Raw genomic sequence first — 24042 nt, 5'->3', positions numbered from 1 at the left:
CACCCAAGTAAACTTACTTTGTCTGAAAAACCTCCCCCACTTGCCCTCCCCCAGAGTCAGTCTAGCATTTTAATGAGGTGCATTAGAAAATTTGGTATTAGGAAGTTAGCTTTTTATATTTGCTGAGAACTGCTGTCGCGCACTTTATTTGCAATTAGTTTTAAATAGGCTGCAGATCCCATTCATGTTCAGCAAATGTATGACTAGTAGTAGTTCCATGAATATTCAAATAACCTGTATTATTGCAGGAATCATAGTAACCTCTTCGCCTTGTAACTTAGCTTACTAAATTATGTTAAGGAAAAAAAGCAAAGAAATCAGGTGAAGAAAACCAAGAAGAGATGTTAATCTGTACGATTACACAATATGCATATAAAAACGAAGACCATGCTATTTTATAGTGCCAAAGGGCAATAGGTAGTTTTTTAAAATGTCCATATCAAACCTCAGGACATGAGAAAATCAATTAAAAACAAAACAAAAAAACGTAGCTACAAACAGGGTCACTGATAAAATCACTTGTATTTTGCATGATAGGAGGAGCAAAATGCTACATAGGGTTTGCATATTACAGTGGAAACATTTTTACTAATAAAGTTTATACTACTGTTAGCTAGGTAGAGGGCTCCCTCTGTCTGGTAATTCACTTGAAATATTTTGTTCGCAAACATTTTTTTCCACCTGTGGTGAGGAATGACATATAATCAATGAGCAGATTGTACTGCCTCATTACTTTTTTTTCCTAGTGAGTTTGTTTGTTTAGCACTGTAGTTTTTGTCATACTCACAAGGCAACTTCAATAAGATTACTGAAAATTTCAGGTAACCTCATAATGATCATCGAATTTAAGGACCCAAACCTGCAGTCTTTGCTCAGGCAAAATATCCATTAAAATTAATGGGAGTTTTGCCTGCAGAGACAGCTCTGAGTAATGACTTCAGATTTGGCCCAGACATTTTAGATATTTGGGCTTGGGTACCTGCTAGAGTGAAATCCTGGCACTGTTGACTTCACTGGAGATTTTGCCATTGACTTCAGCAAGTTCAGGATTTGACCCCTATCATCTAGTCCAGTCAATTTTCAACTTAGGCAACAAAACTGAAAAATGTGGCCGAGTAGGTTGTACGATGGCATGTGGAATTTAAGTGTCTGTATGTATAAAGAGAACTCACTAGAGTACAGCAAAGTGGTAGATATGGAATTTTATAAATAATGTTAGTTGGCCAAAACTGAACCCTCTTTTATAGTACAGATCATAATTAGCACCTCATCAGTCTGAATTTCTGAGTTTGCCTCAAATGTTGATATCCTCTTGTTTTGGTTAATGAGCCATTCATACAGACTCTGATCATCAGTGATAATTTAACCCAGGAACTTCAGCAACATTCCTACCACAGTACTTCTTTAGTTAAAGGTGTAACTGCGTTAGCTGCGAGTGAGAGGCAGGCTGTTACTGTTGCTGGGGATGGCTACTAGAGGCAGATATGAACACATGCTCTAAGCGTCTGCTCCTGCACCTGTTGAAGTCAGTGGCCAAACTCCCATTGATTTCCAAGGTGTGGGATCAGGTCCTTAGATACTGTAATGTATTTGCTAACACAGTCGTCCTGTGCCATTCTCAGCACATGCAACACTTCAGATTGGCTGGCAATGACCATTTTCTTTCAGAAAAGGGACTCCGGTGTTTACAAGCCATCACATAGCTTCACCAGCAGCCAATAAGAAAGCTCCAATGTTGTCTGTCTTTCCAAACCCATTTAATAATTAATATTCTCAAATGGGTTGGATAAATGGAGACATTAACTATGCTGTCATTCATATTTGGTACACAGTCATAGCTAGATAGTTAATAAGTGCAATAACAAAATTGAAAAATGAGGCCATGATATACGTACTTCTTGGATGGTTGAAGGCATGACCTTCAAACTCCCACCTTGTGATTAATACCACAAATGCAGGTGTGTGGGTTATAACCACACTACTTTCTGCGTTAATTCAATACCAATATTTTTGAGGATGGGGTCCATAGCGGATAAGGAAATTGCAATAGAATTTTTAGGCTCTTGTTTGTGTCTCCACTCCTTGCATCTCATTGTTTTCAGGCATTCCAGAGGCAGCAGTTTCCGCAGCAGTAGAGTATTCATTGGCTGCATTAGCTTCTCTGCTTGGTGTAGCTGTGGCAACAGACTCATTTTCTTGGGTGGGTATATTAGCATATTCCACATTTGCCTGTTGTTTCTGAGTCATTGGTCTGCAGGAAGACAAGATGACGGTTAGACTAATTAATAACAACTTGAAATCCTCCCCATAATAGAGCCTCCCAAAAGGAACATCTTAGAAAACCCTGACGTAATGGCGATAGTATGATTATTTATATTACACACTAGCACCTAGAGCTCCCCATTGTATATAAAAGTATTATGATACAATTTTCTGATGACACAAAGATTGGCAGAGTAGTAAATAATGATGAGGCGAGGGCAGTCAGACACAGGGATCTGAATCGTTTGGTAAGCTGGGCCCATTCAAACATGCATTTTAATACAGCTAAATGCAAGGTCATACATGCAGGCAGGCCAGGCCTATGGACTGGGGAACTGTATCCTGAAAAGCAGTGACACTGAAAAAGATTTAGGGGTTATAGTGGACAAACAACTGAACATGAGCTCCTAGTACAATGCCGTGGTGAAATGGACTAATTTCCTTGGATGTATAAACAGGAATATTGTGTAGGAATAAGGGAGATGATTTTACTTCTGTATATGGCAACAGTGAGACCAGTACTAGAATACTGTGTCTTGTTCTGGGGTCCACAGTTACAAAAGGATATTGAAAAATTGGAGAGGGTACAGAAAAGAGCCACAAAAGTGATTTGAGGGCTGTGAAAATGACCTACAGTGAGAAATTTGAGGTGCTCAATGTGTTTATATTATTCAAAAGAAGATTGCAAGGTGACTTGATTGCTCTGTATGAGTACGTTCACGGAGAAAATACAGGGTACAAAAAGGGTAAACCTACTGGGCACCTTAATTTTCATGGTAAAAGTTCCCCTAGGCACCTAAGTCTCTGCTTCTGGACATGCACGCTGATGCCTCACTCTAGGAGTCCAGATGCCTGTCTCCTGCATGAGCCTCAGCCTGATCCACGAATGGGAGGAAGATAGGCGGAGGAGCACCTCACTTGCCTGCAGGGTGTGATCTGGTAGGTATGCTCAGAGGCCACCTACTGGATCAGTTCCCATTCAGAATTCAGTTGGAGGGGGTGGTGATGCCACCCACCTTATAACTTTTGGCCAGTGATTAGAGCATTCACTTTGGATATGGGAAACCCAGGTTCAATACCCACCTCTGCCTCAGAGCGGAAAAGGATTTGAATAGGGTCTCCCACACTTCTCAAGAGAGTGATCTAGCCACTGAGCTGTGGGCTATTTTGATGTGGGACTCCCTCAATCTCTCCTGTTGAAGCTATAAGAACATAAGAAAGGCCGTACCGGGTCAGACCAAAGGTCCATCTAGCCCAGTATCCTGTCTACCAACAGTGGCCAATGCCAGGTGCCCCAGAGGGAGTGAACCTAACAGGCAATGATCAAGTGATCTCTCTCCTGCCATCCATCTCCACCCTCTGACAGACAGAGGCTAGGGACACCATTCCTTACCCGTCCTGGCTAATAGCCATTAATGGACTTCTTAACCACCATGGATTTATCCAGTTCTCTTTTAAACTCTGTTATAGTCCTAGCCTTCACAACCTCCTCAGGTAAGGAGTTCCACAAGTTGACTGTGCGCTGCGTGAAGAAGAACTTCCTTTTATTTGTTTTAAACCTGCTGCCTATTAATTTCATTTGATGACCCCTAGTTCTTGTATTATGGGAATAAGTAAAACAGAAGTATTGGGAGCATAAGCTTTCGTGGGTAAGAACCTCACTTCTTCAGAAGAAGTGAGGTTCTTACCCACGAAAGCTTATGCTCCCAATACTTCTGTTAGTCTTAAAGGTGCCACAGGACCCTCTGTTACTTTTTACAGATTCAGACTAACACGGCTACCCCTCTGATACGGGAATAAGTAAATAACTTTTCCTTATCCACTTTCTCCACATCACTCATGATTTTATATACCTCTATCATATCCCCCCTTAGTCTCCTCTTTTCCAAGCTGAAGAGTCCTAGCCTCTTTAATCTCTCCTCATATGGGACCCGTTCCAAACCCTTAATCATTTTAGTTGCCCTTTTCTGAACCTTTTCTAGTGCCAGTATATCTTTTTTGAGATGAGGAGACCACATCTGTACGCCGTATTCGAGATGAGGGCGTACCATCGATTTATATAAGGGCAATAATATATTCTCAGTCTTATTCTCTATCCCCTTTTTAATGATTCCTAACATCCTGTTTGCTTTTTTGACCGCCTCTGCACACTGCGTGGACAATTTCAGAGAACTGTCCACGATGACTCCAAGATCTTTTTCCTGACTTGTTGTAGCTAAATTAGCCCCCATCATATTGTATGTATAGTTGGGGTTATTTTTTCCAATGTGCATTACTTTACATTTATCCACATTAAATTTCATTTGCCATTTTGTTGCCCAATCACTTAGTTTTGTGAGATCTTTTTGAAGTTCTTCACAGTCTGCTTTGGTCTTAACTATCTTTAGCAGTTTAGTATCATCTGCAAACTTTGCCACCTTACTGTTTACCCCTTTCTCCAGATCATTTATGAATAAGTTGAATAGGATCGGTCCGAAGACTGACCCTTGGGGAACACCACTAGTTACCCCTCTCCATTCTGAGAATTTACCATTAATTCCTACCCTTTGTTCCCTGTCTTTTAACCAGTTCTCAATCCATGAAAGGACCTTCCCTTTTATCCCATGGCAGCTTAATTTACATAAGAGCCTTTGGTGAGGGACCTTGTCAAAGGCTTTCTGGAAATCTAAGTACACTATGTCCACTGGATCCCCCTTGTCCACATGTTTGTTGACCCCTTCAAAGAATTCTAATAGATTAGTAAGACACGATTTCCCTTTACAGAAACCATGTTGACTATTGCTCAACAGTTTATGTTTTTCTATGTGTCGGACAATTTTATTCTTAACTATTGTTTCGACTAATTTGCCTGGTACAGACGTTAGACTTACCGGTCTGTAATTGCCGGGATCACCTCTAGAGCCCTTTTTGAATATTGGCGTTACATTAGCTAACTTCCAGTCATTGGGTACAGAAGCCGATTTAAAGGACAGGTTACAAACCTTAGTTAACAGTTCCGCACCTTCACATTTGAGTTCTTTCAGAACGCTTGGGTGAATGCCATCTGGTCCCGGTGACTTGTTAATGTTAAGTTTATCAATTAATTCCAAAACCTCCTCTCGTGACACTTCAATCCGTGACAGTTCCTCAGATTTGTCACCTACAAAAGCCAGCTCAGGTTTGGGAATCTCCCTAACATCCTCAGCCATGAAGACTGAAGCAAAGAATCCATTTAGTTTCTCCGCAATGACTTTATCGTCTTTAAGCGCTCCTTTTGTATCTCGATCATCAAGGGGCCCCACTGGTTGTTTAGCAGGCTTCCTGCTTCTGATGTACTTAAAAAACATTTTGTTATTACCTTTGGAGTTTTTGGCTAGCCGTTCTTCAAACTCCTCTTTGGCTTTTCTTATTACATTCTTGCACTTAATTTGGCAGTGTTTATGCTCCTTTCTATTTGCCTCACTAGGATTTGACTTCCACTTTTTAAAGGAAGTCTTTTTATCTCTCACTGCTTCTTTTACATGGTTGTTAAGCCACGGTGGCTCTTTTTTCGTTCTTTTACTGTGTTTCTTAATTTGGGGTATACATTGAAGTTGGGCCTCTATTATGGTGTCTTTAAAAAGCGCCCATGCAGCTTGCAGGGATTTCACTTTAGTCACTGTACTTTTTAACTTCTGTTTAACTAACCCCCTCATTTTTGCATAGTTCCCCCTTTTGAAATTAAATACCACAGTGTTGGGCTGTTGAGATGTTCTTCCCACCACAGGGATGTTGAATGCTATTGTATTATGGTCACTATTTCCAAGCGGTCCTGCTATAGTTACCTCTTGGACCAGCTCCTGCGCTCCACTCAGGACTAAATCTAGAGTTGCCTCTCCCCTTGTGGGTTCCCGTACCAGCTGCTCCATGAAGCAGTCATTTAAAGTATCGAGAAATTTTATCTCTGCATTTTGTCCTGAAGTGAAATGTTCCCAGTCAGTATGGGGATAATTGAAATCCCCCACTATTATTGAGTTCTTAATTTTGATAGCCTCTCTAATTTCCCTTAGCATTTCATCATCACTATCACCGTCCTGGTCAGGTGGTCGATAATAGATCCCTAATGTTATATTCTTATTAGAGCATGAAATTTCTATCCGTAGAGATTCTATGGAACATGAGGATTTGCTTAAGATTTTTACTTCATTTGATTGTACATTTTCTTTCACATATAGTGCCACTCCCCCCCCTGCACGACCTGTTCTGTCCTTCCGATATATTTTGTACCCCGGAATGATTGTGTCCCATTGATTGCTCTCAGTCCACCAGGTTTCTGTGATGCCTATTATATCAATATCCTCCTTTATCACAAGGCACTCTAGTTCACCCATCTTATTATTTAGACTTCTAGCATTTGTGTACAAGCACTTTAAAAACTTGTCACTGTTTATTTGTCTGCTCTTTTCTGATGTGTCAGATTCTTTTTTATGTGAATGTTTATCATCTGATCTGGCCCCTACTTTATCCTCTTCCATCCTCTGCTCCTGACTATAACCTGGAGATTCTCTATCATTAGACTCTCCCCTAAGAGAAGTCTCTGTCCGATCCACATGCTCCTCTGCAGCAGTCGGCTTTCCCCCATCTCCTAGTTTAAAAACTGCTCTACAACCTTTTTAATGTTTAGTGCCAGCAGTCTAGTTCCACTTTGGTTTAGGTGGAGCCCATCCTTCCTGTATAGGCTCCCCCCATCCCAGAAGTTTCCCCAGTTCCTAATGAATGTAAACCCCTCCTCTCTACACCATCGTCTCATCCACGCATTGAGACTCTGAAGCTCTGCCTGCCTACCTGGCCCTGCGCGTGGAACTGGGAGCACTTCTGAGAATGCCACCATAGAGGTCCTGGATTTCAGTCTCTTCCCTAGCAGCCTAAATTTGGCCTCCAGGACATCTCTCCTACCCTTCCCTATGTCATTGGTACCTACATGTACCACGACCACCGGCTCCTCCCCAGCACTACACATAAGTCTGTCTAGATGCCTCGAGAGATCCGCAACCTTCGTACCAGGCAGGCAAGTCACCATACGGTTCTCCCGGTCATCACAAACCCAGCTATCTACGTTTCTAATGATCGAATCTCCCAATACTAATACCTGCCTTTTCCTAGCAACTGGAGTTCCCTCCCCCGGAGAGGCAACCTCAGTGCGAGAGGCAACCCCAGCACCATCTGGAAGGAGGGTCCCAATTATGGGAAGGTTTCCCTCTGCTCCCGTTGACTGCTCTGCTTCCCTGGGCCTTTCATCCTCCTCAACAGCACAGGGGCTGTCTGACCGGAGGTGGGACAATTCTACAGTGTCCCGGAAAGCCTCATCAACATACCTCTCTGCCTCCCTTAGCTCCTCCAGTTCCGCCACCCTTGCCTCCAAAGTCCGTACGTGGTCTCTGAGGGCCAGGAACTCCTTGCACCGAATGCACACATACGCCACCCGCCCACAGAGGCCACCTACACCTATAATGAGAGAGACAAGGTGGGTGAGGTATTAGCTGCATTATTGTCGGGTTTTTAACCAAGAGGGAGAAGAAAAAGAATAGAATAATACCTTGCCCACCTTGTCTCTCTGACATCCTGGGACCAGCACAGCTACACCAACACTGCAAGAAGCTATAAATAACAGTTTCAAAGTGAGACAAAAATAAATAGTCTTACTTTGTAAATGTTATTGCACCATATTTGACTTAGTCCCAAAGAAACCTTTGCGGTAGAGAAGTTTTGCTTTTGGATCCATCTTGACCATCTCTATTTGAGGGGGTTGCTCAGGAAATGTTTGTCTTACAATCAAGCAAACAAAAATTCTTACTGCATTTCACTATTTGCTGCTTTCTCCTTTCTCTCCTTTTTCTTCTCCCTCTTGGTTAAAAACCAGACAATAATGCAGATAACAACTGCTCCCAGAATTGCTCCAATTAATGCTCCAGCAATGAGACCACCTTCCGAATCTGGAAAAATATGTGCCAGTGTTAATTTTAAAAAGCCACCAGTATAGAGAGAATCCCACTGAAGGGGTACCAGATGGAAAGAAGATATTGGGTTCAAAGAGCTGAGAACTAAAATCCATGCTTTTAGGAGAGGGGGAGTCAGGCTTTCACTATTCTTTGCCTCCCAGCTTCTTGCTAGGTGGCACTATATTGCTACCTGTTCTCTACCCAAGCAGACGGAGAGAGAAGTGGGATGCTCAACAAACCTAAATAATCCATTCCCCACTTTTATGACTGGCTACAGGAGAGATAAGATAGTTGCTGTTTGACAATATGGAGGGCTGTTGGCTCTTCAACCCTTGCAAACAAAGTTTTAATTCTGGATGGCCTCTGTCTCCCATTTTTTGTTGAGATATAAAATGCAGGCCCTGCCTATCTATGATCACTAAGGATCCTATGCCATTTTCCTATCCAAGTTCCAATTCCCATCATTACAGTCTACCTACCAACATCTCCCTGGCATTTGAGCAAGGCAATTTTTTTATTTTACAGACCACTTAAGAGTGAAATTATCTCAAGGACCCACCCCAAACCCCTATTGCTGCGTTCTCAGAACATTTAATTCTACTGACTACCAGGAAAGATCACACATTGCTCTGATAGGCCACAGGCTGAGAACAGTTGGGATAAGGTACTCTTCTTTCTTTCCAGCCTAATGTTACACTATTAAATAGCTGCAACACTCCACTCCATAGACTGGAGCATTTCAATGGTGTTTGTAAAGTGTTCTAGGCCCCATTGGGATTGTGAGCTTGAAGTCAGTAGACCTAAGGCCTGGATCTGGTCGCTCAAAGCCATTTAGAGGCACATGTGTTTAGATCCAGAGATCCAAGTTTAAATTCTCACTGCTGACAAACCACCCAGGGACGGGGAATTACAAAGTGGCGATCCATGCAGAGATTTGAAATGGGTGGATCTCCCTAGACAGGAGGTGTGTATAACTCAGGATGCTTACTCAGTGTTGCTCTCTGTCCCCCTCTACTGGCTGGACCACATAGAGGTTTGTGAGGCTGCTACAGCCTTCCACCTAACAGAGCTAGGTCTGTCAGTTAACTCATACTGTAGAAGCTCGTGGTTTTAGATCCAGAGGTTCTGGATTCAAATCCCTGCTGCTGACAACCCAGTCAAGGGTGTGGTGTTATATTAGCATTTGTATAGTGTATTAGATATTTAAAGTAGTTTAGGAACATTAACTAATTAAGCCTCACAACCCTCCTGTGAGATATGTTGCTAAGTATACATTAGTATGCCCATTTTACAGGAGGAAGACGGAGGCAGAGAGGTTAAATGACTTTCCCAAAGCCACACAAGGCCCAGTTGAGTTGAGAACTGAGGACCTCCTGACCACCAACCCCATTCTTCTTCCAAAACAGTCTACCTTTAAAAAATGTAAACTATTTTTGTCTTTCTGATTATGCTGTATGTAAAGCACATTTTATTCCATTCATATGATGAACTTACGTGCTGCAGTCAAGTCAACTTCACAGCTGCTGTTTCCAAGGCTGTTACTAGCTGTGCACCGGTAGTATCCAGCTTCAAAGGTGGTGAGATTACCAATAATCAAAAGCCCAGTTTTTGTATCTGTGACAAATGGAAAACATATATGTACATGCATGTTTATATATTATATGGGTAATTACTTGTATTTACTGAATAAGAATAATAAGGATTATTACAAGGCATGGGAGGTTCTATTGTAAATTTTGCAGCATTTAAATAAAGGGATTTCCTTAAGAAATCTATTTACAACCATTTATCTTCCTTGAAAACAATTGTTACATCATTTTACAGAGAACTCTGCAGTATCACATTAAGTGTATGAGAACCAGGTTCCCTATCCTGCAACCACAGACGCATGTGTGTAATTTTACTCATTTGGGTAATACCATTGAAGCCAATGGGATCTCTTGCAGGTGTAAAGTTATGCACATGCTTAAGTGTTTTCACAACAGGGGCCTAGGAAACAAAACTACAATTTGAGTTCCACTGAGTATAAGTTTAGTATAAATTTGCATCTCACTCACTCCAAGGTGAGTGAGATTTAAAAAAAAAAAGGCAGTAAATTAGATTATTTCAGTTCTTTTCATTTTAATGCTCTGGGGTGTAATTAGTATCACAGATAGGAATTTTTTTTTTTTACGTAATTATCTTCTCTGAGGCCAGCAGCATTATTTATTGTAAAATTGACAAAACCAGGCTAATGCATTTATGTAATGGCTGTTAGTAATTTTTGATAGGTAAAAATAAATTCAATCCATATTATTGCACACAAAGCGGGGAAATGCAGTCTTTTCTGTATTGACTAGAATATTGAATGCATGGTTCAAGCCATCACACTCTAGGTCTTGCATGTTACACACTAGTACTGAGGAAGTTACTCACTGAATTGTTCTGTCATGGGTTTGTGGGTCCCCTCTGATACTTTATACCACTGGTATGTAGGTGCAGGCATCCCTTCTTCAGAATAGCAGGAGAGAGAGACAAAGTGGCCTGTCTCAGGGGTTCCCCGTAAGCTACAGTGAGGCTGTGAAGGTTTGACTGTAAAATAACAGCAGGAAAAATAGTTAGACCATGGGTACAAATTATGGGCCAAAATATTGCTAGACCAAATTCTACTTTCTTACACTGGTGTAAATAATCTATTGACTTTGGTGATGTTGTTTTAGCTTTCCACCAGTATAACAGATCAGATCCTGGCCCAGTAGTCTGATCACAATCTCTCCCATATAGACATGAGCAGCAACAAAGAAAAGTGAACAGTCGGGGGAAAACTCTTATTGCCTTTCATGGTGTTTATCATACTAAATACTTTTACGAAGGCTGTAAGGTATTCCTTCTTGCTGGAAAAGACTATCAGTTATTTCAATTATATTACGACTGTCACTTTTCGTCCTTGTCAGATCACTTTCTGCCTCATGGGACTGTCATTTTCGGTGTAAGTGGGTCTATTACATATGAATGCAAAGATCTATAGCCTGATTCTTCACTGCCTGGCACCTGTAGAGACATTTACACCTGTGCAAAATGCTACCATTCTGTTTTGGTACTCAGCCATATCCTACTCTGAGCTACACCTGTGTTGTTTTTAATTTCCTGCATTTGCTTGGTCATGTCACCCATTTAACACAATTTAAACATATTGTTGTGGGCCTCTTCTGTAACTCCACTGCAGTGGAATTACACCAGTGATGAATCTGGCCCAGTTTTTGTCTGTATAAGTACAAGCAGTGATGCTTGCTTTTCTAAGGAAAACTACAATCCCATTTTTCAAGCTTTGAGTCAAACTCACATATGCTCTTGTTTATTATTTTGCTGCAGAGTAACTGCTGCTTGGGTTGGTTTTTTTTAGGATGGTTTTAATATCTGAGCTTTGAAAATTTGTTTCTTCCAGTGGATTTATCTCCATTTGCCTTTAATTGTCTCATCTGTATAGACAAATGATACAGCTGGAGCGATTTTCACATATGCACTGACTTCTCACTCTAATCAACTACCCAGAGAGTATGTGGATAATTGTTAGGTGGAGTTAGTATTAACATTTATCTTGTTAGCAAGTAAAATTTTTCTTGTCTCATTGCTTTTCATACTTGTTCAACTATCTGTTCAGGTATCGGAGGGGTAGCCGTGTTAGTCTGGATCTGTAAAAAGCGAAGAAGAGTCGTGTGGCACCTTATAAACTAACAGACGTATTGGAGCATAAGCTTTCGTGGATGAATACCCACTTCGTCGGATGCATGCACCCACGAAAGCTTATGCTCCAATACGTCTGTTAGTCTATAAGGTGCCACAGGACTCTTTTTCGCTTTTTATCTGTTCAGGGTTGAACTATTGCTTTCTTTCAGCTGATGTGTACTCTGTACACAACACAAAACAGAGAGCTACATTGATTAGACTTTTTACTAGAGAGGCAGCATTTGGACTGTTTATGGAACCAGGACTTCTGGATTTTACTGCTGGCTCCACCAATGACTATCTGTGTGGTCTTAGGCAAGTCGCTATGACCAGCATTTTCAGATGTGGGGGCCTAAAACTATATCAACAAGTGGCCTGATTTTCACAACTGCTTTAGGCTTCCAAATTTTAAAATGTTGGGCTTAGCCTTAAAGCCTAGGCCAGCAACCCTAGCTCAAGTAATGTTTTCAGGGTGTGGTTGTGGTTCCCAACTAAAAGTGTGTTTTAATTACTACCCAGTGAAACTGGGTGGTAACAGCTACCAAGGGGATGTATATTTCTCTGGCCATTATAATAGGTGGCTCTATAATGCAGCAAGGTTAACATGGAGGACTCCCGTGGCAACTCAGATTTTACTGGCCATTAGGACAGGGTGAGTGCAGTTATTAGTTGAGCACAGGTTTCAGCATATACATATTACCCTGTTCACTAGGGGTGAGCAATGTTCCACAGGCACTGTAGTCAACAGTCCTGTTCATGATTGCTTCAGCCAGGCCAGGACTACGAGGGCAGGTCTCCATGCAGCTGGGAGTGAGCCTCCTGAGAGCCTGAACTCCAGCCCAAGCTGCAATGTCCATACTGCTATTTTTAGTGTGCCAGCTTGAGCCCCTCTGGCATGAATCTGTCTGCCTGCTCCGAGAGGCTCACTCCCAACTGCAGTGTAACCCTAACCCAGAGACCCCGTGTGCTAACACGAGGCAGCACAGGTGGTGTTTGCCTGGGAGGTGGAGAGAACCACTGGCTCTGTCTGTGTCCAGCAGCCTGGAAAAAGAATCTTTCTATCAATTAAAATAAGTCCTGTTTCTTTACCATGATGGTTACTGCATTGCACAGCTCCAGGGGGCCCACTGCACTAACTGACCAAAAGGTGCCAATGTTCCCATCCACTCCCCATTACATTATTCTCTTGGGTACCCTGTAGTGCATTTTTTAATCCCAATTCAACACCATGTGATAAAGCAACATGAAAACACAATGCAAAAGAAATTACCCAGTACACTGACAGCCACTGATTTCTGGTTCTGTCCAGTTGAATCTTTTGGGCTGAAAACTTCGCAGGTATAAAACCCGGTGTCTGAGGGTTGCATGTTGGAAATTGTTATTGATGCATTTCCTAGGTTTGTTGTCCCGTTTATTCTGTTCTTGAACTCTCCATACTCATAAGCCTGTCCATTCTGAAAATAATAGATCTGTGACACAAAACGGATCGTTAGTTAAATAAGAAGTGAGCTAACTTGTATTTTGTTTGGTGTTGCTATGTCAAATACAAAGAAATTTCAGAAGAAGCAAAACCACCTTATGCCCAATTCCCTCACTGTAAAGAAAGCTGTGATTAAAACCATGCTGTACATTGCAATCTAAATTTCTAATCATATTCTTACATGATAAGCTCCTCAGGGCAGGGACTGGGTCATTCTGGGTGTGTGGCTTGTAACTAATACACTGTGGGAACTGCAGAAATAGAGTGTGATATTTGGGAAAGGCATATTTTCTTTACAAGAAACCAACTGCCAGGCAAGATTATGGACCATTATGTTACCCACCTAAGTAATAAAGCTAAGTTATGTACAATGAACAGAAGGGCTAATTAGAGGGCAAATAATTTGTAATGTAACTGGTAACTAGGCCAGTACAAGATTATCATAAGAAATGGAATTGCCATTGCAAAGAAAAATGGATATTTGCAGAGCTAGTAAAAACTGTGCTTTCTAAATGAAAGTGTAAGCAAGCAGTAAAAGAGGTGAAGTGCATCTAATTAAAGATAGCTAAGACTGGCTAATGCAGAAAGACAAAACACAAGGGTAAGCAAACCAAGCTATGTTTGCAGTAAATGTGGAGGCAATCACAATACAGGGCAGAGGTGTCTACCACAAGCAATTGGAGTGCCAGAACCTGCAATAAAAGTGCCAGACATGCAATAAAAATGTTTCTGTCCCTATCAGTGTCATGCACGGGTGGGGCCATTATCAGAGACCCTCAGGCAGGCCCCAGCTCTTTCCTTTTCCCAATACGCTCCAGGGACATAAGTCAGGAGTAACTTCTCCATCTAATGGGAAGTTATTGCCATATTGGGCACATTGTGGGGATTTGCATCTGTCTGTCAAACATCCAGCATCTTCCCTCAAATAAGAGACTTACTGTTGTACATTCAGATGAGCTCTACTGCCTTCAGTAATGTTACTCCTGATTTACAGCAATGTGAGAGCCAGATTGGGTTCTATAGACTTATGGACCTGAACTTTCTCCCATAAAAGTCTGTAGCAAAACCTCCATTGATTCGAATGAAAAGTAGAATTGGGCCCATAGTGGGTGGTGGTGGTTTGAATCTTGGGCCTTCGGTCTATCTAGGACTACTGATATCTCAGATATCATGGTGATGGGTGTGGTTTAGGAATGTAACCAGTTCTGGTAGACTATTCACACTCAGCCCTGTTTAGTTCTATTATAAAACAGTGTACGGAAAAAAATCAGCTTCTATGAAAGACGTATTGAAACAGTTGCCATTTTTATCCAGAGTTTAACAATAATACTCCTGCATAACAGTGCTACGGCTTGGAATTTGTAGTGCTCTACTCAATTCCTACTTTGATAAATGCCGTTCCATGACTAATTGGCAATGTACAACTTGAGGGGCTCTTCTTGTAAACAATGTGCTCCAGGCATAATGAGCTGATCCATTGTATTTAGTAGGTCTTCCCATGGTAGTCAGCAATATTAATATGTCCAGCTGTGTTTACAGGATTGGGCCCTTAATTACTATAGCATCTTTCATATCAACTGTGTTTCAGGAACAATGATACAACAATATTTGTCACTGCTGGCCTGACAGTTGGCTTATTACTAGAGGTGGTTGAAAAGTGTGTGAGGGGAAGTTTAACAAATTTTAGTCAAGTTTCATTTGCTTCTGACTCATCAAAATTTCATTTTGTCAAAGATTTCCAATCAGCTTTAGTTCATGCTATGAATCCCCACCCCCCAGACAATAAGCACAATTCTATTTACCTTGCAGATCCGTAGATTGTATTTTGAATAAAAAATAAACACTTGGGCACCCTGACGCAGTGTTGACTGAAGTCTTTAATCAATGTTATCTAGACGTCTTTGTTAGCTTAAGGCAAGCTACACCCCAAAACTGCCAAAGTACAGTTGGTTCATACAATGATAAGATTTTCAATGAAGGTCAAAACCCAGGCTGTGTACCTGCTGTCCAATAGCAGCTACTGTATTCCCAAAGCATGGTACTATCATAAATGCAACAACATTCATTCTAGCTCCGAAGAGGGATAAAAACACATTAAGGGTGAAATCCTGGCCCTATTGAAGTCAGTGAGGGACAGGATTTTACCTTGAGGGGGTTTATTCTTCCCTTAGAATACATCTAGAACCTGTAGCATTGTCAGGCAGAGAACAGAACTCAAAATGTGAGTTAAAATAGACCACAGCTTTTCCTGCCATTGTTTCTGCCAAACTTTACCTCAACCATCCCAGGCTGGAATAAAGCTATGTACAAAGCTTTGATGTTAAAGCAGCTGCAGGTATGCCCCTTATCAGGGAGTTAATTGGGTAGGAGGTGAGCACAAATGGGAGTATAGCTGGGGGAGAAGGGGTGGATAGGGAGAAGAGAAAAGCGAGCGCTGAGCTCTGCATGCTATAATAAAGACAAGCTGATCTTTGCTGATCTGCACCTCAGTCTTTATTACGCACATAGGCCCAGATGCTCAAAGGTATTTAGGTGACTAAACACCTATGAAGATCTGGGCCATTGTCTATGCAAATAATATTTTTCTTTATTTCTATGGTTAACTGATGAGGTGAGCCCCAGTGACTAAGATTAATGCAGGAATTGTTTTATTGCAACAGACTAATGAAGCATCTAGTATGACACTGAATAGTGGATGCTTCAGAGGTAGATTTTAAATGCCCATTATATACCTAACTTTGCAGTACTGTGTCATGGGAGGAGAAGTTCTTCCTGACTACACGTGTATCCCTTGAAGCATGAGCATTGACTGCTGCTCTTTCCTCTTAGCTAGTATACCTGCAGATGCTCTTATTCATATATGTGAGATAAGAACTGAAAACTCTTTTTGATACATCTATCTCTCCACAAACCATTGGTGCATATATCGTATAAATCATTCCGGCCTCTATTTTTGCTGCTCATTTAATGACTGTACTTGCTTAGAACCTTCTGCAGCTCCTCAAAATATATTTACAGGTCAAAGTTACAACAGAACACAGATACTTTTGACACATCTGCCTTGCAATAGCTTCAGAAGAAAGGTGGAGCATGCATAAACTTGAATCTACTCTCATTCATACCTGTCTCACACCAGAGTCATGCCACTGAATTCGGAGTCTCTCCTGATTTACACCAGTGTAACAGAGTAGGGTGTATATGGAGTGAGCTCAAAAGGTAGCACCTCTGAGTAATAGACAGTTGCACCTGCAAGGAGTGGTTTGCTGGCAGTTAGTCCTGATGACTCACTCAACTCTCACTAGTGGCTCCAAGTAGTTGTGTGTGCACTGCAGTGCCACACCCTGAAATTTTGCCTTGTCTGGCATGCTAAACCTATTGGGTAGCTAGTGACAACAACTGCTAGTGAAAGGGCGCACTTGGCTCTCAAGTGTATGAAATCTCCTATGGTGAAACCAGCAAACCTAGTTCCAAACGAAAGGATAATATTGGCAGAAACAGTACAGGAGCAAGCTAGTGGATGGCTCAAAGCAGTGTTACAGTCAGATTACAATATGCTGGTCAACCACAAAGCCAAGGAGTTGTGGTTGAACACTTGGTGCATATTAGACCACACAAACCGAATGAAAAATGGAAAGAGAAACAAAAGTAGGCTGGCTTGGTTGTTGCCCAGAAAAAACAAGCGCTGCGTTCACTGCTCAGAAATTGAATTGGGGTGAAAAGGATGTGATCAGAACAAACACAGAAACAGGGAATTACGTAATGGACTCAAAAGGAGAAGACATTTATCGGAACATGGAATGTAAGACCATTATACCAGGCTGGAGCACCTTGCAGTAATAATGCATGAGTTGGTAAAATATGAGTGGGAAATTGTCAGTCTATGCAAAATGAGATGGAAAGGCAAAGGAAAATTCTACTACAATGAACACAGGATATTGACATTGGGAAGAGAAGATGGTGGACGCTGGGACGAAGTCACATTGGTGCCAAAGCCAACGGCAAACCAGGCTCTTGTGCCATTTAAGCTGATATCTCCTTGTATGTTGAAGGCAAGATTCAGAATCAAATCCTGTGCAGTCTCAATAGTACAAGTATATTCATTGACCTCAGCAGCACTCAGGAAGAAACTGACAAACTGTATAATAATCTACAGAAAGCAATACTAGAAGTTTCAAGACAAGACATTATTGGTGATAGGAGATTTTAATCCGAAAGTAGGTTTGGCCTGGAATTCCTGGGCTGGAGCAGTGGTCAGATTTGGACTTGGTGAAGAAAATGAAAAAGAAGAGCTACTAAATTTCTCCCTAAGGAACAACCTGGTGATAACCAACAAGCTATTTCAAAAAATAATGATGCAGAGGAAGTGGACTTGGATATCACCTGATGGGCAAATGAAGAACATGACAGAATTTGTATTTGTGACTCGCAGATAGAAATCGTGTGTGTTGTCATGCTGATCATTTGTGGCTAATATCAGATTGGATCATAAATTAGTGCTGGCGTCAATAAGGTTGAGGCTGAGAGCAACCAAAAAAGTATCGAGAGCTAAGATCTATGACATGGACAAATTGAAGGAGCAAGATATCCAGAAAGAATGCAAAGAAGCTGTGCGGAAATACATTGTCTTTGGTGAACAATGTAAACAGGCAGAATACGCAAAGCAAAATAAGAGAACAAAGCAAGATATGTGAGTTGAAGATATCAGTGGTGAAAGACAAGTGTGGGAAAATAACTGTGGACAAATAAGCAAAGAATAAGGAATGGAAAGAATATTTTGAAGAGCTGTACAATTTGCAGAACATAATAGACGAAAAGGTCCTGGGAAAGCTCTCCATTACAAAGGAGAGAGAGCAGATGCTGGAATTCTTAGAAGAAGTAAAGATCTCGATAGGAAATTTGAAAAAGAAAAAGGTGCCAGGAAGTGATGACATAACTTCAGAACTGCTGGAGGCAGGTGAGGGACACATGATAAAGGTGATGCACAAGCTATTCAACAAGATTTACAAACAAGAGCAAGTGCTGAGTGAATGGGGGAAAGCAATAATAGTACCAATCTATTAAAAAGGAGATAAGAACAAGTGCAAGAACTACAGAGGAATCCATGTATTGAGAGTGCTGGGAAGAGCATTGCACAGGTAGGTGGAAGTGATGCTTGCAGAGGGAAAGACCAGATTAGACCAGGATGAAGTACAATAGATCGTCTATTTGTGATAAGACAGATATCGGAGAAGTGCACAGAACACAACCAAACCTGCTGCAACTTTATAGACTTCAAACAGGCTTTTGATAACATTTGGTAGAAAGGGTTATGATAGGTTTTGAGAGCGTATGGCATCCCTGGGAAACTGATCAAGCTAATAGAAACATATACAGCAAGTCAATAAGTGCAGTAAGAGTAGATCAGAAGCCCTTGCTAGTGCAAGTCTGTCTATTCAGACTGGGAGATTTGCTTTCAGCTGCAGTGTAGACGTACCTTAAAGGTCCTGCTTTCTCTAAGAATCTGTGCTTTCCTACTTCTGCTAATGTTGATTCACATTTTACCACAATTAAGAATATTTTACTGATGTCTAGAGGTCAACCTGCGTTGCAGAGTTAGGATCTGAATCCGGATCCTAATGCCCCGAAAGTTCAGGTGTTTGAATCAAGTGGTTTAGTACAGGCCTGTCTCTAGTATCCATGGGCCAACCTCATTTAAACTGGTGTACATTAGTAACAGCAAATGTGTCACTCTAGACTTACACCAGTGTAACTAGAACAGAATTTTGCCCAGTATTGTTTACCTTGACAAGCTGTAGTTACAAAAATAATAGCATGGGACATCATTCTCCTCTCACACCAATGTTACTCTACTGATTTTAATGGCGTTACTAGGCTTTACAGCTCCATTATGTCAAGCGCGTAGCATCAGTGTAGGTGAGAGGAAAATGAGAAACACTGGGCCTAATCCACACTCACACTAGTTTTACACCACTTCACTGGAATTACTCCTGATTTACACCAGCACAAGTGGAGCAGCAGACTCATTATGTTCAGTCAAAGTGCTCAAGTACCAAAAAAGACTAAATTCTGCTTTCAGTTGACCTCAGAGCTACTTAGGATTTGCATCAGTGTAAATGATGTCAGAAGTTGCCACACAGAATACCAGATCAGTATAAATTACTCTTCTCCTTTCTGGGCCCTCATTGTCACATCTTCCTCAGGAAGAAGTCTTGAGTAACATGACCATGAATTTCACACACAGTTAATTCTCTCCAGTAAACATAAAAAATTGCTGCATGTGGATGTGGTTTTAACAATGAAACTCCATTTGAAGTCAGTTGGGGTTGTGTGGCTAAGCCCTCATACGATGTTTTGAAAAGCTAATCCTCTGTGTTCTATCTTTGTAGCTAAATGAATACAGAGAAAGTATTTTATGTATGCTGAAAAATCGGGGACAGTTGTCAACAGGGCCAAGAATATTTACTCTATTTTTTTATTTATTTACAGATTTGAACAGACCCTTTCAGTTTTCTTACAGTAAAACATAAATGCAACTGTAGATCCTAAAGAAATGCACTCAGTTTCACTGCAGTTTCTCCCAGTCTCAGCAACTGTGTCATTTGTTTATCACTCTGAGGAAAGTTGATGAATACTGAAAAAGCTGAGTAATGTTGTGATTAATTACAAACTGTATATTTTATTCCAGAGGTATGAGTGGCTTTTGTACCCAGTATCAGAGGGGTAGCCGTGTTAGTCTGAATCTGTAAAAAGCAACAGAGGGTCCTGTGGCACCTTTAAGACTCATAGACTCATAGACTCATAGACTTTAAGGTCAGAAGGGACCAATATGGTCATCTAGTCTGACCTCCCGCATGATGCAGGCCACAAAAGCTAACCCACCCACAACAGAATCTTCCAGCCTGCGACCCCTGCCCTATGCTGCGGAGGAAGGCGAAAAACCTCCAGGGCCTCTGCCAATCTACCCTGGAGGAAAATTCCTTCCCGACCCCAAATATGGCGATCAGCAGAACCCCGAGCATACAGGCAAGATTCTACAGCCGGACCCTCATTTTACCCGCGATGGCACGTTAATGCCTAATTGACTAAAATCACGTTATCCCTTCAAACCATTCCCTCCATAAACTTATCAAGCCTAATCTTGAAGCCAGAAAGGTCTTTCGCCCCCACCGTTTCCCTCGGAAGGCTGTTCCAAAATTTCACCCCTCTGACGGTTAGAAACCTTCTTCTAATTTCAAGCCTAAACTTCCCCACGGCCAGTTTATATCCATTCGTTCTCGTGTCCACATTACTACTGAGCTGAAATAATTCCTCTCCCTCCTTGGTATTAATCCCTTTGATATCTTTAAAGAGAGCAATCATATCCCCCCTCAGCCTTCTTTTGGTTAGGCTAAACAAACCGAGCTCCTCGAGTCTCCTTTCATAGGAAAGGTTTTCCATTCCTCGGATCATCCTAGTGGCCCTTCTCTGTACCCGTTCCAGTTTGAGTTCATCCTTTTTAAACATAGGAGACCAGAACTGCACACAGTACTCCAAATGAGGTCTCACCAGCGCCTTGTATAACGGAAGCAGCACTTCCCTGTCCCTACTAGAAATACCTCGCCTAACGCATCCCAAAATCGCATTAGCTTTTTTCACAGCCACGTCACATTGCCGACTCATAGTCATCCTGCGATCAACCAGGACTCCGAGGTCCTTCTCCTCCTCCGTCACTTCCAACCTATGCGTCCCTAACTTATAACTAAAATTCTTGTTAGTCATCCCTAAATGCATCACCTTACACTTCTCACTATTAAATCTCATCCTATTATTGTTACTCCAATTTACAAGGTCATCCAAGTCTCCCTGCAGAATATCCCGATCCTTCTCCGAATTGGCAATACCTCCCAACTTTGTGTATTGGAGCATAAGCATAAGCTTTCGTGGGTGCGTCTGATGAAGTGGGCATTCACCCACGAAAGCTTATGCTCCAATACTTCTGTTAGTCTTAAAGGTGCCATAGGACCTTCTGTTGTTTTGTACCCAGGAAACTTCATTTAAAATTTCATGCTTCAGTTAATAGGCTGTAACAACTTAATTGCTGATTTTAAATAAGTTCATTCAAATTAGTACTGTATATTTTGTTTTAAAATACTGTTTTTTAATGCTGTCCTTCCAAAGTTTTCATCTCTGCCCTACAAGAAGTCAAAATGTGAATGTTTACAAAACTTAATTTCATACTCTATGTCAGAGCCTATCTAACCTTTGAGATCTTCCTTTGCCTCTGGCTCTGCTACCCTTTTAAATAGTGAGCAAGACCCATTTTGATGTTAAGTCTCTACTATGACAAAAGTAACAGAGGATCCTGTGGCACCTTTAAGACTAGCAGATGTATTGGAGCATAAGCTTTCGTGGGTGAATGCTGTTCCCCTCTTTTTTTTTTCTGTGGAAATTTTTAACGAAAATAAACAATTTTTTGTTCTTTGTCAACATTTTTGTACAAAATTTGTCAGGGTTTTGTTGAAAAACTACAAACTGGAAAACTGGGGTGGGGGGGGGAACAAACTCAATTTTCAGCAACTGAAAGCCAAAACAGACGGCTGGGGAAAATGTTTTGGATTTACTGCAAATTTTCATGTGCTCCAGCCAATATTTTTTCCATTTTCCTCTCAGACTAGTGTTTTCAATGGTAAACCATCCCAAAATTTCCTTGAAAATTGACATTTCCCTGCAGAAATTTCCATTTTGATGAAAATGGCATTTTTCATTTTAAAAACCCACAACATTTTGTATGTAAAATGTTGACCACCTCCACCAGAATGTTTCAATCTTCTGTAATACCTTTAGTGGGCTAAATGTAATGTTCAGTTACACTGATGTGAATCTGGAGCAACCTCGTTGAGGCTACTGTTGCAAACTGAAAGCAGAGTTTGTTCCAATGGGATAGATTCTGCTGTGTATACGCCAGCTCCCGGGAATATCCTTGGTGTAAGGAGGGTCCTTTGGCAGTGTAGAACTGACGCATTGACTCTCTGCTGCCCCCCCCCCAGCTTGTGGAATAGAGGGTGTACTGGGGAAAGAAAAGGACCCACGTTTGCTGACTGCTGTCTATTTTTGCAATAGCATAATGGCCCTAGGGGGTTGTTGCAAGACAGCACAATTTACAGCAGCCCGGGGGCCAAATCCAGAATATGGGAAGCATAAAAGTGACACAGAAAATCTGGCCCTATGTTTGCATCTTGCCAAACTTCATTTTGGAGAGTATCAAAAAGGAAAAGTTGCCAGGCCAAGGGGAAGGTGGACCTTTTGCCTTAAGAGATAGTGGTTCTTACAAGAGCATCTTTGGCCTGCCACAAAACACACAATAAGATTTATATTCCTGTTAACTAAATCAATCAATAAACTTACTACTTGTTCTGAATATTTTTCTATGAGTCTAGAGATAGATAAGAAAAAATAATGGCTTTTCAAAGAACTAAATCCAACGTGTAATGCACATTGGGAAAAATAACCCCAACTATACGTACAATATGATGGGGGCTAATTTAGCTACAACTAATCAGGAAAAGATCTTTGAGTCATTGTGGATAGTTCTCTGAAGACGTCTAAGCAGTGTGCAGTGGCAGTCAAAAAAGCAAACAGGATGTTAGGAATCATTAAAAAGGGGATAGAGAATAAGATGGAGAATATCTTATTGCCCTTATATAAATCCATGGTATGCCCACATCTTGAATACTGCGTACAGATGTGGTCTCCTCATCTCAAAAAAGATATACTGGCATTAGAAAAGGTTCAGAGGGCAACTAAAATGATTAGGGGTTTGGAACGGGTCCCATATGAGGAGAGATTAAAGAGGCTAGGACTTTTCAGCTTGGGAAAGAGGAGACTAAGGGGGGATATGATCAGGGCCGGCTCCAGGCACCAGCAGAGGAAGCACGTGCCTGGGGCGGCACATGCTAAGGGGCGGCATTCCGTCCATTCTTGGGGCGGCACAGTCCGAGCGCCTTTTTTTTTTTTTCCTTCCGCAGTTGGGGCGGCTTTTTTTATTTTTTTAAATTTTTTTTGCTTGGGGTGGCAAAAATGGTAGAGCCAGCCCTGGATATGATAGCGGTATATAAAATCATGAGTGATGTGGAGAAAGTGAATAAGGAAAAGTTATTCACTTGTTCCCATAATATAAGAACTAGGGGCCACCAAATGAAATTAATGGGCAGCAGGTTTAAAACAAATAAAAGGAAGTTCTTCTTCACACAGCGCACAGTCAACCTGTGGAACTCCTTGCCTGAGGAGGTTGTGAAGGCTAGGACTATAACAGGTTTTAAAAGAGAACTAGATAAATTCATGGAGGTAAAGTCCATTAATGGCTATTAACCAGGATGGGTAAGGAATGGTGTCCCTAGCCTCTGTTTGTCAGAGGGTGGTGATGGACGGCAGGAGAGAGATCACTTATGTTCTAGATGATCAGGATGGAGTCTTCATAAAATTTCACCCTTCACGTGATAATCTCATCTACACACAACGCAGACCCAAAACGCCTGATTCAGATTTCATTTACCCTTGTGTTAATCAGGAACAACTGTAATGAATATGATGGAGTGACACCAGTGTAAAATCAGTGTGAGAATCAGGCAGTGTGTAGGGGGTGGGGACAAGACATTATGC

At 41.4% G+C, this 24042-nt stretch overlaps 1 protein-coding gene across 1 annotated transcript in view; it reads right to left on the bottom strand.

Annotated features, from left to right (window-relative positions):
• Positions 1–2055: 2055 nt before the first annotated feature.
• Positions 2056–24042, bottom strand: part of VSIG1 (V-set and immunoglobulin domain containing 1) — a 37642-nt gene continuing 15655 nt past the window's right edge. Inside the window, exons 4-8 of the mRNA XM_065411202.1 lie at positions 13195–13393; positions 10635–10790; positions 9714–9833; positions 8075–8213; positions 2056–2251 (exon numbers count right to left, since the gene is read on the bottom strand). Of these exons, the coding sequence (XP_065267274.1) occupies positions 2056–2251; positions 8075–8213; positions 9714–9833; positions 10635–10790; positions 13195–13393 (810 nt within the window). The remainder of the gene's footprint in view (positions 2252–8074; positions 8214–9713; positions 9834–10634; positions 10791–13194; positions 13394–24042) is intronic.

Source organism: Emys orbicularis, chromosome 9 (genome assembly GCF_028017835.1).
Source record: "Emys orbicularis isolate rEmyOrb1 chromosome 9, rEmyOrb1.hap1, whole genome shotgun sequence".
Classification (NCBI taxonomy): Eukaryota; Metazoa; Chordata; order Testudines; family Emydidae; genus Emys; species Emys orbicularis.
This window is presented reverse-complemented; position numbering and strand designations above follow the sequence as displayed.